Below are 17,217 nucleotides of genomic sequence, written 5' to 3'. Positions count from 1 at the left end.
GAAATGGAATAACTAAGCTTTATATATTGCAAGATACAATAATTATGATTATGTGATCAAATGTCCATTTCCATTTTCTCAAAACATTTAAATTACATTAAAAGTTTACAGCTAAACAAAGAGTGGCAATGCTAGAAAATAAAGCCCTTGTTAATTTTTAAAAAAATAAATTAATTTTCCAGATAACCGTTTTATTTCCATTAAATGGACTGCAAATTGAATTTAGTCTTTGCTCTCGGCCTTTGTGGGAACCGTCTGCGCGATCCAATCGAGATACGGCGGATTGCCATTCTGGATGGGCAGCGCGATGACCTCGGCGACGCTGTAGGGATGATTCTCGCGGATGAACTTGCTCAGATCGTCGATGCGGCTGGTGCGCGTCTTGATCATCAACAGATATTCGGAGTCCTCGCTAATCTCGCCTTCCCACTTGTAGATAGACTCGACTTGGGACACAATGTTCACGCATGCGGCCAATTTCAACTCAACGATGCTGCGGCCCAGCTTTCTGGCTGACTCCCGATCCGGAGTGGTCACAAATGCCACCGAGCTGCTGCCCGACTGATAGGCATTGCCTGTCGCCGCTGATTGTTGCTGGTCGCCCATTTTGGAGCATTCACTGGAATTGGAATTCGAATTCGAATTGGTACTGGAACTGGCGTTGGCGGCACTGGAAGAGAAGCAACAACTTTTGTGACTGCTCGCTGTGGCGAATGCCGGCGGGTTGGCGATGGCGGTGGTGACGCTGGCAGCGATCAACAGGTTGCGCACCAGCGACCAGCGAAGGGGCAAGCAACTGGCGGAGATGCGATATTGCATTCAGATGCACTTTGCACGGTGAAAAGCAAAACAATAATGAAACAAAAAACCAAGTGCCACAGTCGGCGGCGTTGCCAGACATTCCAGTCAAATGCGATGTTTAACATTAGGGCTCCTGCGCACGAGACAAGTGGGATTAACATAAAATGTAGTATTTTAGGTATCTATGTTAACGGTATTTTTTTTCTTGAAGAGAAAAGTAACGGTTCGTTTTTTAATAGATTTCAAAACTATAAAAAATAAACAAAAAAAAAAACTTTTTCGGGCCACAAGATGCCATTTAAAAAAAAAACGCATGTGTTCGATTTAGTTTTTAATATTTTGCTAGCTATATAAACTCCAATCACCGATTAACATTTAAATACAATATCATTTTAACGCTACAATAAATACATAGATATAATAAACAGCAAACAGCAGCAATAATAAAATAAATAAATAACCACTGCCACTCATTTACGACACAAATCGTGCATTCGCATCATTGCCTGCGTAATTTCCCCCGAACTGTCCGGCTGATTTGGCGGCATCGTCGTCCATGTCAGCCACCAGGATGTCCGGCACCTGCCGCCCAACTCCGCGTCCGCCATCGCCATCGCCTCCGGCCCCACCTCCGTCCAGCGCATGTAGTTTGCTTTCCTGTTGAGCAGACGATAGTAGTAAGGGGGCAATCGTCACATATCTTCCACGGCCATCTGACCCCCATCGCTACTCACTCTGCTGGGGCTCTCGAGAAGCAATTCCTGAGCCATCGGATCGCCGGACGCCGACTGTCGTGGACGGAGCAGTCGCTGGAGCGCATTCGGCACACTAAACTGCTGAGCCGCGAACGAGGACGTGGCGCTGGTGGTGGTGAATGTGTCGTTGCTGCCGCGGCTGGACACCGTTCCCGTTTCCGTGGTGAAGCCGACTCCCGCCTCGGCGCGTTCGTGCTCCAGGAACGCTTTGGTGCCGCCGAGCGTCGCCAGCGGATTCTGGAAATGCATGTTAATGTTGAGATCCGTGTGGCCGCGCTGCCGGTACTGATAGTACATGTACCCGAGTCCGGCGATCAGTGATCCGGCGGCTAGGACGAACAGTGCCATCAGCCAGTGAAAGTGACCGTTCTGCTCGTGTTCATGTTCCAATTCCAGGCTGTTGACCGCACCCAACACGGCCACCTCATTGCCAGAGCCATGGGGACACCGTTCGCCTTCGGCCACCAGACGATTGCCACACATGCATTCGTAACCGTAGTCCGCCTGCAGGCACAGTCCATGGCAGTGGGCATGGGCGCATGGATGCGACGCCTTCTGCGGCTGACGCGACCTGCCCGCCACCACAATGTCCTGGGCGTTCAGCACGTTAATGCTGATCTTGTGACAGATGCGGGATCCGTACAGTGCGCACTGCACCGCCTCCACGGAGCCCAGGTTCACGATGAACGCATTATTTTCGTACACACTCAGCCCAGATGGATGCATCAGAGCGTTGGACTTTTGCAGCATTATCTCCGGTCGACGCATGGGACCCGTTTTAAGCCTATAGCTAATCCTCTCCAGCGTGCGCATATGCTGGTCCACAAAGTACAATAGCTGCTGATGCGGATCGGTGGTCAGGGCGGTCATGAAGCTTTCGCTTCGCTGCAGCAGCATATCCCTGCGACTGCCGTCCAGTCGAGCCATGTGAATCTCCGAGCTCGTCTGGCCATAGCCCTCGGTGCGTATGACTATGTAGAAGATCCGGGCGTGATAGCCATCCACAGCCAAATGCTTAACGTGCCTGGGACTCTTCACGTGCACAATGCGGCCGCACATGCGTCCCACGAAACTGCACGCTTGGATCTCCTGCGCTCCACTGAGCACATAAACATTTCCGGTGACCCAATCCACGGAGAGTTTCGTCGGTGCGGGCAGACCCAGAGCCCGCACAATCACCTTCGTTTGCAGATCGATCTGATAGACGATGCCCTCGTCCTCGGCGGAAAAGTAACCCATTTGCCGGTGCATGGCCAGATCGAAACCGGTGATCCTCGAATCATTCGCCGACCAGGCCACATTGAGCATAACGGGCTGTTCGCTTAGGTTTCGCACTTCGTTGAAGCTGCTGAAGAGCAGAGTGGCGCCAGACTGCAGGCTCTTGCAGCTAACGCGATCCTGGCGCAGCATAAAGTCCGCATGGCACTGGCACTGATAGCCGCCGAGGGTATTCTCGCATAGCTGAGCGCATGGCTGCTGCTCCTGGCACTCGTCAATGTCTAAACAGCTCTTCTGATCCGCGTCCAGGCGATAGCCATCGAAGCAGGAGCACACGGCGCCGGCTGGTGTGGCGCGGCACTTGTGCTGGCACACCTGGCGACCCGATGCCGAACGGCAGGCGGTGGCGCACTTGGGTCCCTCGTCGTGGCCGTTGGTACAGTCCGGGAAATTGTTGCATACCCGCGACAAGTCCACGCACTCGCCGTCTTGACAATCGAAGAGATGTGGCCGACAGGATCGGCTCGAGGTGCTCCACGGCTGAATTTGGCTCTGATTGTGATGGCCCTTTTCCAGTTCGCAGCTCAACTCGTCACTGCCGTCGCCGCAGTCCTTCTGGCCATCGCAGCGGAACTCCCGCCGGATGCACTCTCGACCGGAGCGGCACTTGAACTCATATATGCTGCACACATCACCGCAATCGGCCTCATCCTCGCCGCGCGGACACTCGGTGGTGCCATTGCAGCGAACCGTAGACGGCAGACAGATCTTGAGATTGCTCGTGCATTGGTATTGATCTTCCGCGCAGGATATGTTCATCGTGGATGAGTCCGTGCCGCAATTCAGTTCGTCGGACTTATCGCCACAGTCGTTGTGGCCATCGCACACCAGACTCCGGTCCAGACACTGACCCAACAGACAGCGCTGCATGTCCGGCGGACAGCTGCGATGGACACACTTGTCGTGCTCGTCGGATCCGTCGCTACAATCGATCCGCCCGTCGCACTCCCAGCTGCCCGCTATGCAGGATCCGCTGCCGCACTGGAACATTCCCGGTTCGCATCGCGATGTCGCCTCGCACAGCAATTCGTCGGAATTATCGCCGCAATCATTGGTTCCATCGCACACCAGGCTCGAGTCCACGCACTTTCCATTGTCGCACCCGTGCTGATGGACATGGCACTTCTTGCTCTTGTCTGTGGAGTAGAGAGAGTATTCAAATTCAAATTATCCACCAAGTGCAGCTCGTTTCGCTTACCGAACTTCTCGCAGTGCTGCTCATCCGAATGGTCGTGGCAATCCTTGCGATTGTCGCATCGCCGCTCCTTGTCGACGCACTGCTCCCCGCTGTGGCAGGCGAATTGGTTGGGCGAGCACAGAACCTTTGGCTTGCGCCGATGCTCCTCGTCGCAGTTCATCTCATCCGAATTGTCCACGCAATCGCGTCGTCCGTTGCAACGGTGATTCATTGTGAGGCACTCGCCACTGTGGCAACGGAACTCACAGTCCAGAGCCTCCACGCAGGTGCGGTTACCCGCATCCCGGTAAACGAATCCGGCCGGACATAGACAGATCGAGTGGTAGGGTCCCTCGCCCACACAGATGTGCGAACAGCCGCCATTCTGCTGCTGGCAGGGATGCGATTCCTGGCCGACGGGTGAGCTGGCGGCCAGCGGAATTCCATTGGGCGTGGCCACAGGCACGTACGGCATAATGGCGGCCGGATCGTCCTTCTCCATTATATCGATCACCTTTCGCGGCCCCATATTGCTCTTGTGCGTCCAGTAAATCCTTGGCGTACCCAATTCATTCCAAAACAGATCGTGATGCACCATGGCCAGGCTATAGGGACGCCTAAGCTTGCCCCGAAAGATTTGGCTGTGCGGCACCCTGTAATTCGAGTAGCTAATCCTGCCCAGATCGCTGTCTGACCAAAAGATCGTTTGGGTCTCGTAATCGGTGACCAGCTTGATATCATCATCGCCCAGATCGTCCTCGAATACATGCACCTGTTCGCCCTTGCCGCTCAGCGGTATCTTGTCAATGTGGCTGTGCCGCTTGGCCTTGAGCACAACATACAGATAGCCCTCCGCGGGCATAACAGTGAGTCCAATTGGCACCTCCTGGCCCGGAAAGAAGCGGATCAGCGCACGATGGCGCGTCTGCAGTGAGAGCACCTCAATCACAGCCCGCTCCGTATCCGCCCAGTATAGATTCCTGCTCAAATGATCGAAGGCCAGGGCACTCACATTGCCCAAATTGGAGCGGACCAGGACGTTGCTCTCGTGCGACTCTGGCTGAAACTCCAGGATCAGTCGCTGGTCATTGTCCGCTATTATCAGGCTGCCATTGATGCGATTGTACACCATTTCGTTGATCAAGCAGGGCAGCGTGTATGACTTGCTCACCTGATGGCGCCCAAAGGCGGTGTGCTCGATCTCGAGCAGCACCTGACCGAGGCCAATGAACAATCGTTGGCGCTTCTCCATTAGCATGCAGCGCCGATGATCCGGCGCCAGCCGCATGCCATCCGGACAGGCGCAGCTGTGACCACCGATTTCGGGTTCGGCCAGCAGGCATAGGTGCGAGCATGTGGCATTTTCGCAACCATGCGGCGAGTTGGGCTGCTTGGCCGGATGATAGATGTGTACGGCGTAAATGGTACGATCCTTGGCCAGGATGCGATGATCCTTGCCGGAGAATTTGTGACACGCATGCACACTCTTCGTTGCCCAATCTGACCAGTACAGCTGATCCTCGAATATGGCCAGGCCATAGGGATGCTTCAGCATGCCGTCCAGCACCGTGCGCCGACCAGTGCCGTCGGGTCGAACCGTTTGCACGCTGCCCAACTTGGCATCCACCCAGTAGATCCTTTGCTGGTGCATGTCCAGCGCAATACCATTGGGCCATTCGATATTATCGCTGACAATCGGTCGCGACCGACTGCCGTCCATGGATGCGCGCCCTATCATGGGCTTCTCACCCCAATCCGTCCAGAACATCAAGCCCTTCTGGGGCCAAACAGCCAGTGATCGCGGCTGGTGAACATCCTGGGTGACCAGAACGGCACAGTTTAGTCCATCGTTCGAGCACACGGCTATGTGCCGCATTATGTTGTCCGAGAAGTAAATGTTCTGCGTCAGCCAATCGACAGCCAGGTCCTCTGGTGCATCCAGGCCGGAGGTCAGCAAAATTTCCGCATTCGAACCGTCTCCGTTAGCCTTCACAATGCTCTCCGCTTCGTTCTGGATGTTGGTCCAATAGATGTGGCTGCCATCGTAGGCCACGCCAATGACCTTGCTCAGATTCCCGGCCACCTGGTAGACATGATTTCGTACGTTATCCTCGCGCAGATGCATTCCCATAATCGTCATCTGGGTGGTGTACAGCAGAAGGGGCTGCTGTTCCTTAGAGCCGTAAACGACTGCGCGACACGTACGATTATCCTTGTCCAGCAGATAGCCCGCATCACAGACGCATCGATATCCGCCCGATGTGTTCTCGCATCCCTGGCTGCACAAATCATCTTGCTCCTTGCACTCGTCAACGTCCTCGCACTTGTCCTCGAATTTAGCCAGCCGGAATCCCTTTGGGCAGAAGCACTCGGCTCCGCTGGCAGGCATCATGTGGCATTTGGCTCCCAGCGCACACTTCTTCGCATCGCAGTCCGGCTTGGAGTGACAGAGGTCGGTCTCATCGCTGCCGTCGGAACAGTCGCTGTGCCCATCGCACACTTCGCTCAGGGTCAGACAGGTTTCTCGGTTCCGGCATAGGAATTTCCCCTTTTGTGGCTCACATAGATTTACTGAAATGATGCCGAGTCGCATGTTTCAAGAGCATCAGGCTTGGAGTATCCAACAAAGAATTTTAACTTACAGCATCCTCGTTCGTCGCTTCCATCGCCGCAATCGTCAACGCCATCGCAGACCCACTGCTTCCGGCGCAAGCACCGTCCGTTGGCGCACAGGTGACCCTCGCCGGGGCAGGTGATCTCCGCCTGCTTGCAGCCAGCCACCTCGTCCGACTTGTCCGTGCAATCCGGCCGGCCGTCGCACATGAAATCAATGGGAATGCAGGTGCGATCCTGCTGGCACATGAACTCGTACTTGCTGCAGCTGCGCATGCGATGAGCGGTGTCACCGAATCGGAATCCTGGCCGCACCGGGCAGTTGAGCTCATCCTCGCCGCCGGGACAGTTGTCGATGCCGTTGCACATTAGTTCCGCTGCCAGGCAGGCTCCGTGTGGCTGGGCACACGGGAACCAATGTGGCGGTCGGCACAGTCGGTAGTCTGGATATCCGGATTGGAATGAAGATTATATGTTATTCAACTACATATAAGATTGTCACAACACGTTTATATATTATTGGATATATTAGTCTCACTAGTAAATTCATTGGAATATGGGGATGTGGCATCTCTAGATAGGATTCCCTAACCATCAAAATTATAGCTAAAGAAATCTGGTTAATCCGACTCCATAGTAGCTATGCCCTCTCCATTTAAAGCCACCCCCTGCTGAACGACGGCATTGATTCCACCCATGCTCACCGCAGTCCAATTCATCCGAGCTGTCCTTGCAGTCTCCGCGTCCGTCGCACATCTTCGCCTGTAAGATGCAGCCGCCGTCTCTGCACTGGAATTGTCCCGCATCGCACCGCGTGTCCGCTGATCCCGGCGTGCCGGCAGCAGTACCACCGCAAAGTCCCACGAGCAGGAGCAGCGAGATTGCCACGTGGCGTCCATTGATGATCAGATGTGTTCGCTGGCAATTTCCGTATCGACTGGACGTTGAGCCACCACTGGATGGGTGAGCGCGTGTCTGCGAGGTTAGGTTGAATCCTCGCCGGCTGGCGGTCATCTTCGGGCTCTCTACCCGGATCCTTTGCTCGCTGGGGTGCACCTGGTGCTCGGCCTGGCACATTTAACACGAAACACACACAATTTGAACGATGATTAACACGCAGGACTGGTTAATTGAAATTAAAACGGGAATGGGAAACAGAAAGTATGGCTTGCAGCTTGGAAAGCTGAAAGCGAATTGAACGAGGAAAACCGTTCGGTTCCAACGGAACACGTCGATCAGGGCAGGGCTTTGGAAAAGCACCGTTATTTCGGAGTGACCAGATGCCAGATGGTTGTACACCGATATAAACCGTTTGGTAATAGTTTAATTGGTATTTAAAACTACATATTTTAAGGCGCCAAATTTGAAAACAGTTTCATCATAAAAGCTCACAGCAATTTATTCCAGTGCATGCCAAATACCGTACCTGGGTGGCAACGCCGTTCGACATCAATTTAAAAACTTGACCATCAAATATCGCAAAAGGATTGCACCAAATACAGCGTGATTAATTGCCCGTTCATGATGTCAGCGGTGTCTGGAAATTTACAAAAAAAAAAACCAAATTATTGCAGTGGGAAACGACGGGATCCGAAACAGAAACCGACACAGAAACATTTACCCATTTGGATGACCCATTGCAACAATTAATAACGGTTATGCCCGCAAGATTTATGAGCAACGACAGATAAACAAGACCGAAGCGTTTTGGCCGCCTCAACCGCCAAATGTCATAAAAAATCAGAGACAAAACCCGAATTGCTGAATTGCTTAGAAACCAGAAGAGCACTCAGAAATTTGTATAATTAAGGAAAAGAGCGAGTGCGAGTTCGAATTCACACGCGGTAGGGGGCGTGCCGCGCTCGTAAAAACAAAACTAACGCGAAGCCAAACCCAAATCTGGGAATACACTGGAAGAAATTAGCAGGTGCAGCTTATATTACATTTAATTTTCTTTACTAAGAATTCGAACATACATATATTTCTGAACAATTATGGAACTAGGGCAACTTACCCATATTACTTTAATGCAGTCGAAATTAAATATTTACAACTTCAATCAAATTTTACTTATTGTATTGTATCATTGTCTTGGTATATTTATTCCAATAAGAAAAAATACTGGCTTAGCACTAGATTTTCTCCGTGTGCATGGACTCCATAAGGCGAACGTGGTTTTTCCACGTCGAGACAATTTGTTGCTTCTATGCCGGATGAGTCGTGGGACATCGAACGAGCCGCGATGACAAGCGAACATGACGAACTTCTCGGAGCATCTGGGACTTCTATGGAGTCTATGGAGACCACTCTGCCGTCCGGTTGCCTGCCACCGCCTGGCCCGTTGAGTAATGGGCCCCGTCCGCCGTCGACATGTCCGTCGCGCCAAGGCGTTAAAATCATCAGTTGTAAAGTATCTGGGGTGCACATCGCGATTTGCGCTTGCCAGCGTATAAAAACTACACTCGGTCGATGGATCAGCAACAGTTGATCGCCAGCGTCCATCCGGTGCATACACAGCTACAGGAATTCCAATCCTCTCAAGCAACACACCGAGCTTACCCAAAAGTTCCCGCAATGGTAAGGGCTCAAGACGAGCGTGATTGAATGCTCCTCCTTGCAAGCAATTTTTTAAATTTTAACATATATTTAGAACAAAGCCTCTTTAAAGCACAACGTTGCATACTTTAAGTGACTCCCAGTGCTTTTTAATCCCACGATTCCTTGTCCGCAGAACTCCGTAACCGTACTCGCCATCTTCGCCGCCTCCTTGGCCTTCTGTGCCGGCGATGTGTCGCATTTGTCGCGCAGCTATCTGCCTCCTTTGAGCGGCGGCTACTCCGGCTACTCCTCCGGTTACTCCTCGTATCCATCGTACTCGAGCGGATCTGGTTATTACTCGGGTGGCGGCAGCTACGCCTCGCCAATCATCTCGTCCAGCTACAAGAACTACGCGGTGCCGCAGTACACAACCTATGCCACGCCATCGCGCACCTATTTGCCCGCGAATGCGGGCTACACCGGCTACTCCGGCTACTCGGGCTACTCCGGCTACAATGGATTGGACACCAAGTACGGCAGCAATGGTGGCTACGTCTACTAGGCGCTAATCAAGTTTTCGGGAGGCCAGCAACAATGGAGCCAGCAGACAAACTATATATTCCTCTAATCTTTTTTTTTTTTCTTGGCTAAGCAATTTTCTTTAATGGCTACTAAATATTTTCGAATACTTAATAACGAATAACGAATTTCATGGCGTATTTATTTGGAGAGGGAGTTGCTTATTTTCCAAACCACTCATTGAAGATCTTAATTTTTTGACATTTTTGGGGCGAAGCGAGTGGTTCTATAAATACAGGATACAGATCCTGAAGAAACTTTTTCGAAAATTTTGGTATTCTTACCTGAGTATTAAAAAAAATGTATTCAAAAGTGATTGAAAAGAATTGCTAATATCAAGTAACTGATAGTCGAGACTCTCGACTTCATCATTCCTGCTTGATTTTAGTTATGAAAATCTGTCAGATACTTGTAATACCCATTAGTGTTAAAGTATGCTAAGGTATGCTAGACTCGTTGATAAGTATGCAACTGAGCAGAGAAAATCGTTTCCAAGCGTAAGATCTAAATTTATATAGCGCTTCAATATCTAAGTAAAGGGTAGCTAATAGTCGCGACACTTGACTATAATACTCAAGTAATTCATTTCATGCCTTCCCAACTTTATTTTGATTAAATAAAAAAAAAATGCATACAATATAATCCGTTTTTTTTTCGAAATGATCCTCTCAATGCTTTAGGCGGTACTCGTAGCCACCATTGGCAGCGTAGGAACCCGATTTGTGTCCAGATCCGAAGCTAGATCCGTGGCCAGAACGCACTCCCGATCCATGGCTGGAGCCAGATCCGTATCCGTGGCCAGATCCTGAGCTGGAACCCGAGTAGCTGCCATGGGAGACAGCTGGGGCGGCATAGGTCTTGCTGGAAACCGATGGAGCGGCATACGATCCATGGGATAGCGATGAGGTGGAGTACGATGATCCGTGGGATACCGCTGGCGCGGAGTAGGATGAGACCGCTGGAGCGGAGTAGGATGATACCGCTGGTGCGGAGTAGGATGATACCGCTGGGGCGGAGTAGGATGAGGCAGCCGGAGCGAGATATTGCCTGGAAGGAGCGGCCACTGGTGCGGAATAGCTAGTGTGGGAGGCAGCTGGAGCGGAATAGGAGCTATATGATGCAACTGGAGCTGAGTAGGAGCCACTGGAACCTCCCGAGGAGGAGTACGATCCATGCGACACGGCTGGAGCGGAATAGCTCTTGCGGGAAACGACGGGTGCGGAGTAACTGCTGTGGGATACTGCAGCTGGAGCCAGGTACTTCCTGGATGGAGCAGCCACGGGAGCTGAGTAGCTGGTGCGGGAAGCAGAGGAGTACGATCCATGTGATACGGATGGGGCGGCATATGAGCTGTGGGCTGCAGCTGGCGCCGAGTACGAGACATGGGATGCTGATGCCGATGCAGCTGGTGCGGAATACGAGACATGGGACACAGATGGAGCGGCATAGGAGGAACCACCCGAGCTGTAGCTACCATGCGATGAAGCCGGAGCTAGGTACTGCCTGGAAGGAGCTGCCACGGAGTGGGACCTGCGGGCATAGGTGGCCGCTGGAGCTGCATACGATCCCGAGGAACTGGACGCCGCTGCACTGTATCCACTCTGGGCGCCCACTTTCGGCGGCAGATAGGTGTTACTCAATGGCGTCGCCAGGCCCACGGAGGCCAGGCTCAGAATCAGAATGGCAAAGGAGTGCTGCAATATAGAGTGTGAATACCAGATTCATTCGGGAATATAATTATATATATATATATATATATCTGTACCTACCATCTTTATTAACTTTTGGACTTCGAACGTTTTCTAGCTGCTGTTTCAGCGTTGTGGGAAGTGAAACTGATGGCACAACCGAAGTGAACCGACACTTTTATAGGAGACCTTAGGTGTGCAGGTGAGTACAAATCTTTCAATCCCCGAAAGACGCACATACCAAATAGTAACAAAAAAGAAAAAAAAAAAAAAAGATACTATAATGAAAGAAAAAGAAGTGAAGCGCAAAAAATAAAGCAATACCATTAGAACGCAATGGAATGGGGCGGCTAGAGTTAGTGGTTGGTGTTGATGATGATCAGAGTTTCGCTGACTGCTGTTGGTCCAACTAACACTGGACTACAGGGTATGGGTAAACACTTGACTTATCGCTAAAATGATATCTGAATAATTTAAGAATATTCTTAAAAATCTATATGTATGAATTCAAAGTAAATATATTTGTGTATTATGTCCTGGTGTGGAAAGCAACCTCAGGTTAAGCCTAGCTTTTTGCGTTTGTATCTGTTACTTTTATAGCAGTCCTGTATCTGCTGGGCCAAGTTACTTGTATCTAAAAGTTGATAGTTGTTAAGCATATTAAATTATGAAGTAATCTTTGAAGTTACAAGTATCTATAAGCAGAAATAACCTAGCGGTTAGTTGGTAGTATCCCTAAACTGAGCCATAGAAAGTCGGTATTATTATAATTATGTTTCTTAATCCCAAACCCGGTTGCTTAGTGCTTAGTGCCAGTAAAGAATGACGCGATTGGTGGATGGATGTCGTAGACTCTATTTATTTGATCGTTTATTTTTAGCCCTGTCCATTTCGGAAGTCGCCGAAAGTAATTAATGATTCGCTGTGCCGGCGGGTGAGAAGTTCAATCCCAGCTAAACCAAACCCCCCCGAAATGTTGGTTAAGTTTCACAGTTCAGCGACTGGGGATCATCGAATCGCAATGATTTGAATTCAATCTTATATTCTTATATCGATTGTTGGACCCTGCAATAATGTAAGCCCGCATTTTGAAGCCACGATTGCTCACCAACTCACATTAATTATAGTCCACAGATATCGGGCTTAATGTTGTTAGCTTGTACCCAAGTGTTTATATCTTTTGCGTGCGTTTATATAATTAAAACAAAATGCTAACTAAAGAGGAATTAACAACAAACAAAAAAGATAGCCGAACACAGAATATGATCATTGTGTGTGATTTTAAAAATACCCTTGTACATAGTATGTATGTGCATAGGTCTATATGGTCATGCAATTTGCATGCTCAAAAATTGTCAGAGTCATTTGGGGGAATTTCTTGTTGAACAATTTATTGCCATAGCAGCTATGATAAGCACTTAATTTACTACCTGTTTTGAGTTGTCAACAAAAGCTTGAATAATGCGATTATGAGAAATCATATAAGAGTATGAAAATAAGAGCCTAAACTATTTATTCTACGAAGATACATACATTTAAAGTTCTGCGTAATATACCAATTTTTGATTTATGAAAATGTGCTATACATTTTTTGAAGAGTACCTGAAATCACTATACCCGTTCGAATTAGAGTATATCGCTATAGTAAGAAAAAAAAAACATGGCTTGGCTTTGAGCTGCGTACTTGAATAAGGTGAATAGTTAATGTGGGTTGTTTTGCCAGTTCACTTTTGACTGAGGATCGGTTGGATGGAGTCACCTCGACGCAGAAAACAATTCTTCCTGTGCAGTGAATCACCCATTTTGTTTGGTATTTAAGAAAATGTGCTATATTATTTTATTTATGTTCCGTGAAAATGTATAACTAGTGAAGCTCAAGACATATGTATCTTAAGGTATCTTAAGATTTAAATCACTACGTATCTTGTGGTTTCAATTTGTCAAGATATGTTGATTCTATATCTTTCTTAAATTTCAAATATCATCGCAGCACAATTGAAGCATATTTTTCACTTCCGCTGTCTGGACTTTTGGGCCAGATCCTTGGCGTAGGCCACGAACAGGATGTTGTGCTTGCTGGCCACCGGTTTCCCGTCATCCTGATCGTATCGCACCTGCAGGGTATCCGAGTCCAGGGTAATACTGCCCACCGGCTGACCCGGTTTGATGTAATAGTTCTGGCCCAACGAAGTGGGTCTATGCTCGGTGACGAAGTGATAACGCATCGGTTCCATCTCCTCAATGACCAGCTTGGGTCTGCTTGTGGTCACATTGATGAGCATCGGTTCCATTTCCGTCTGGCTCACCGGTTGGGCGCCAGTTGAAGCTAACAGCGCCATTGCAACGATGACAACACTTGATTTGGTCCACATGACTGAAATCCGATTCCTGCTGCGAACGATGGCTCAATGCGTTCCCGAATCGAACTGCAGCATTCTTTTATATCCTGAGCCTGCAGGAAGAGCCCTCATTCGCTAAATGAATGAATGGCCTGATTCTTGGGGATCTCAGCGCCTTTCGATGGCTTCGCCTCACTGCCTCACTGCCTCTCGCTTTGCGCATAACAAGTTTTTGGACATTAACCCGATTTCGAGGTTTATATATATATATATTCGGTATATATGTGTTTATATCGAGTGTATATAATGCATACACGGCACTTTGGTCCATTCACAAGAGAAACCCCGATGAGGCAGTGGAAAGAGCAAACAGAAATGCAAATTCGGACATCCAATTCGCCATATGGGTATGTATATATTTATATATATATATATATATATATCCGTATAGGGAACATAAATTCACGTTGCCAGTTGCACGATATTTGTGTTTTGATTTGATTTTTTTTTTGGATTTTTTCTCCACCTCGATCCGTATAATTAATAAGCTCGACTTTTAATGGCAAATAAATGTTTGCTAGACGCGTTTATTTATCAATTTTGCTCGATATATGTATTTATGAGTGCTCGGGATGCGTTCCTTCCTCTATCGCAATGGTCTCAGATTTGTATAGCATTTGTCTAGCACATTTTCACGATTTTATAAACTCATAAATTGTATTGTCTTGGCACCGTTGACTGCTTAATTGGCTGTGATGTTGCGATTTAATGACAATTTTATAGGAGGATTTAAAGGAGAGACATGGTGAAATGAAAGTGGGTTGTTTCTCTTTTTTACTCATTGTTATGCTAAAAACATTGATTTGCAATTTTTGGAAGCTGTGCTATAAGCTGAATGGCCGTGATATTACCCAAAAAATAACAACTATCTATTCGATAAAAACCAGGTTCTAATTAAAAAAGAAATCGAATCTGTGATTGCCTTGTATTTTACGTTTCTTTAAGTGGCGATTTACATTTAAATTTTATGGACATTGTTTTCTAAATCAAAGGAATATATAAAATATTTTATTGTCTTCAAAGAACAAAAGGTGTAATTTTGTTTATTCCCGGATATATGAAAACGCGATTATGTCTGTTGGGAATTCTCCTTATGACCTAATAGCAACTTGGAACTTGACAAACCAGAAAAATTGTTTCTTTTATTGCAAAGAACCAGGATTAGGTCAGCAAATATGGAGCATTTAGGGTATATATTTTAAATAGTAGATAAAATATATAAGCATTTTATATATAAAAATGACAAATGTTAAGAATAATAATCGAGGTATTCCCATCAATTCAATAAATTAAGCTTCACATTAAAAAAATCCCCTACAGAACTTAATATTCAACCGCTAAATTCCAAGTATTTCCATTAATAAGAATGCGAGCTAATCGTCTAAAAAAAAATCCATTAAATTGCATAATTTTAAATCTAAAATTAAAGATTTCTCTGTTTTAAGCATATTCGATTTATTGTAAGAAAAAAAAAGGTTTTCGTCGTATGATTAGCTTCGTTTTGGGATGCAGTCTTTAGTAGACGTATCCGCCGTTGGAGCCGTACACGGTGCCGGAGGATCCGGAGTAGCTGCTGACCACAGCGGGAGCCGAGTAGCTGGACACAGCCGGAGCGGAATAGGTCTTGGTCACCACGGGAGCGGTGTAGGTGGACACAGCGGGGGCGGAGTAGGTCTTGGCCACAACTGGGGCGGTGTAGGTGGACACAGCTGGAGCGGTGTAGGTGGACACAGCTGGGGCGGAGTAGGTCTTGACCACGGCGGGGGCGGTGTAGGTCTTGGTCACCACAGGAGCGGTGTAGGTCTTGGTCACCACGGGGGCGGTGTAGGTGGACACAGCAGGAGCAGAGTAGGTGGACACAGCTGGGGCAGAGTAGGTCTTGACCACGGCGGGAGCGGTATAGGTCTTGGCCACAACGGGAGCGGTGTAGGTGGACACGGCGGGAGCAGTGTAGGTCTTGGCCACAACGGGAGCGGTGTAGGTCTTGGTCACCACTGGGGCGGTGTAGGTGGACACAGCTGGGGCGGAGTAGGTCTTGACCACAGCGGGAGCGGTGTAGGTCTGAGAGTATCCGGACACGGCAGGAGCAGAGTAGGTGGACACAGCAGGAGCCGAGTAGGTCTTCACAACAGCGGGAGCGGTGTAGGTCTTGGCCACCACAGCGGGAGCGGAGTAAGAGGAGTACGAGGAGACGGCTGGGGCGGAGTATGTGGTCTTGGTCACCACTGGAGCCACATAGCTGGCAGCGGGCTGCTCGTTGGTCTCCTCAGCGGCGGTCTCAACGGCGGCCTCGACGGCAGCAGGAGCGGCATAGGATTCGCTGGTGAAGGATGCAGCTGGGGCGGAGTAGGACTCGCTCTCGTAGGTGCTAGCAGCGGCAGCGGGAGCAACATAGGTCTCAGAGGCAGCGGCCTCGACGGGAGCAGCCTGGTAGGACTCGTAGCTGGTGGATGCAGCGGCCGATTTGGGAGGCAGGTAGGTGTTGGTCAGGTGGCTGACATCGGCGGAGGCCACAGCCAGAAGGGCGAGCGAGAGGATAGCGAAGAATTTCTAGAATCGATTGTAAGGAGCAATATTTAGTATCTCATTTGGCCAGCAGAATATCCTATATTATTCCGGGAATCGAGGATCACTCTGGGACACTGGAGCTTACCATGTTGCTGGGACCGAAGTTGTGAGAACACTAGTACCTTCTTCACAGCCAATCTGCCTATTTATAGTCACCGAAAATGTCTGGCCAACTTGATACACGAATGTCAAAAGGCGCTATACAAAACAAAAACAAAAAAAAAAAACCAGAACAAAACGCACACCGATGGCAATACAAACTATATCGTCTATACCCAAAAACCCGACATTAGAAAATAAAAGAGCCATAATAATGAAGCTTTTCGCCCGCGAAGCTCATTAGTCGCCCATAATATTCCGCAACTTTTCTCCGTTTCACTCTTCTGCTGATTTTGATTTTGATTTTGATTCCGATTCTCATTCTGAATCTAAATCCAATTCTGTTCGCTGATCGGAGATGCTGATGATGCTGTTGATATACTATATACTATACATGAGAAATGGCAAACACAGGCGGTATGAAACTCGTTATTGAACTCCATTCATAAGTCCGCGGTTCCGTCTTACTTACCCCATCATCCATCAAAGCGGAATCCAAAACGCTACATATATGTATCTACATATCCAAAAGCCCTCGATGAAGAGTAATATTAAGTCCGAGTTCTGAGCAGTTACTCCATTAATCATTGGCGGGGAATTACCCGGGAAAACAATGGCCTACAATGGGTGAAACTGGCATGGAAATTGACTAAAGTTGCACACTTGAGATCGCTTTGTTACCTCTTGTAACCTTGTAACATATTGGGTCATTCTTTCTGAAA

The 17,217-nt window shown here is 48.7% G+C and overlaps 6 protein-coding genes and 1 non-coding gene across 9 annotated transcripts; 1 reads left to right on the top strand and 6 right to left on the bottom strand.

Moving 5' to 3' along the window:
• Positions 1–172: 172 nt before the first annotated feature.
• On the bottom strand, positions 173–902 carry CG11590 (uncharacterized protein). Its single transcript, NM_132717.2, has one exon. The coding sequence runs from the start codon at positions 817–819 to the stop codon at positions 223–225; it is 597 nt and encodes a 198-aa protein (NP_572945.1). The 5' UTR covers positions 820–902; the 3' UTR covers positions 173–222.
• Positions 903–1,121: 219 nt separating this feature from the next.
• yl (yolkless) lies at positions 1,122–7,866 on the bottom strand. 2 transcript variants are annotated; one of them, NM_206710.2, is made up of 5 exons: positions 7,329–7,866; positions 6,654–7,067; positions 4,033–6,582; positions 1,536–3,970; positions 1,122–1,458 (listed from the first exon to the last, which is right to left on the bottom strand). In NM_206710.2, the coding sequence occupies exons 1-5, from the start codon at positions 7,699–7,701 to the stop codon at positions 1,276–1,278; spliced, it is 5,955 nt and encodes a 1,984-aa protein (NP_996433.1). In that variant the 5' UTR covers positions 7,702–7,866; the 3' UTR covers positions 1,122–1,275. The 2 variants fall into 2 exon arrangements, with proteins under 2 accessions (NP_996433.1, NP_511151.2); NM_078596.3 differs by having other exon boundaries at positions 1,122–3,970.
• On the bottom strand, positions 1,459–1,535 carry mir-4917 (mir-4917 stem loop). Its single transcript, NR_047804.1, has one exon. It is a non-coding gene; the product is annotated as a mir-4917 precursor RNA (primary transcript).
• A 1,195-nt stretch (positions 7,867–9,061) lies between the features above and the next one.
• CG13403 (uncharacterized protein) lies at positions 9,062–9,860 on the top strand. 2 transcript variants are annotated; one of them, NM_132716.3, is made up of 2 exons: positions 9,062–9,201; positions 9,356–9,860. In NM_132716.3, exons 1-2 carry the CDS (start codon positions 9,094–9,096, stop codon positions 9,722–9,724), a joined length of 477 nt encoding a protein of 158 aa, NP_572944.1. In that variant the 5' UTR covers positions 9,062–9,093; the 3' UTR covers positions 9,725–9,860. The 2 variants fall into 2 exon arrangements, with proteins under 2 accessions (NP_572944.1, NP_001285236.1); NM_001298307.1 differs by having other exon boundaries at positions 9,118–9,201.
• Positions 9,861–10,324: 464 nt separating this feature from the next.
• CG11585 (uncharacterized protein) lies at positions 10,325–11,564 on the bottom strand. Its single transcript, NM_132715.3, has 2 exons — positions 11,511–11,564; positions 10,325–11,435 (listed from the first exon to the last, which is right to left on the bottom strand). The coding sequence occupies exons 1-2, from the start codon at positions 11,511–11,513 to the stop codon at positions 10,410–10,412; spliced, it is 1,029 nt and encodes a 342-aa protein (NP_572943.2). The 5' UTR covers positions 11,514–11,564; the 3' UTR covers positions 10,325–10,409.
• A 1,674-nt stretch (positions 11,565–13,238) lies between these two features.
• On the bottom strand, positions 13,239–13,827 carry CG12481 (uncharacterized protein). The gene has a single exon (NM_001038754.2). It carries the CDS (start codon positions 13,799–13,801, stop codon positions 13,439–13,441), a length of 363 nt encoding a protein of 120 aa, NP_001033843.1. The 5' UTR covers positions 13,802–13,827; the 3' UTR covers positions 13,239–13,438.
• Positions 13,828–15,272: 1,445 nt separating this feature from the next.
• On the bottom strand, positions 15,273–16,519 carry CG32603 (uncharacterized protein). Its single transcript, NM_167394.3, has 2 exons — positions 16,482–16,519; positions 15,273–16,378 (listed from the first exon to the last, which is right to left on the bottom strand). Exons 1-2 carry the CDS (start codon positions 16,482–16,484, stop codon positions 15,344–15,346), a joined length of 1,038 nt encoding a protein of 345 aa, NP_727758.1. The 5' UTR covers positions 16,485–16,519; the 3' UTR covers positions 15,273–15,343.
• Positions 16,520–17,217: the final 698 nt, after the last annotated feature.

Source organism: Drosophila melanogaster, chromosome X (genome assembly GCF_000001215.4).
Source record: "Drosophila melanogaster chromosome X".
Classification (NCBI taxonomy): Eukaryota; Metazoa; Arthropoda; class Insecta; order Diptera; family Drosophilidae; genus Drosophila; species Drosophila melanogaster.
The sequence above is the reverse complement of the archived record's forward strand: the minus strand, read 5'-3'. Positions and strand labels throughout refer to the sequence as shown.

What these genes read in the sequence shown, in the direction of transcription:
- CG11590 (NM_132717.2), bottom strand. Translation starts at nt 819, where the DNA reads ATGCAATATCGCATCTCCGCCAGTTGCTTGCCCCTTCGCTGGTCGCTG.
- yl (NM_206710.2), bottom strand. Translation starts at nt 7,701, where the DNA reads ATGTGCCAGGCCGAGCACCAGGTGCACCCCAGCGAGCAAAGGATCCGG. An exon ending in AAGCGACGAACGAGGATGCT is followed by an intron (nt 6,583 to 6,653) that starts GTAAGTTAAAAT and finishes GCATCATTTCAG; the next exon opens with TAAATCTATGTGAGCCACAA. An exon ending in GCAGCACTGCGAGAAGTTCG is followed by an intron (nt 3,971 to 4,032) that starts GTAAGCGAAACG and finishes TCTACTCCACAG; the next exon opens with ACAAGAGCAAGAAGTGCCAT.
- CG13403 (NM_132716.3), top strand. Translation starts at nt 9,094, where the DNA reads ATGGATCAGCAACAGTTGATCGCCAGCGTCCATCCGGTGCATACACAG. An exon ending in ACCCAAAAGTTCCCGCAATG is followed by an intron (nt 9,202 to 9,355) that starts GTAAGGGCTCAA and finishes CCTTGTCCGCAG; the next exon opens with AACTCCGTAACCGTACTCGC.
- CG12481 (NM_001038754.2), bottom strand. Translation starts at nt 13,801, where the DNA reads ATGTGGACCAAATCAAGTGTTGTCATCGTTGCAATGGCGCTGTTAGCT.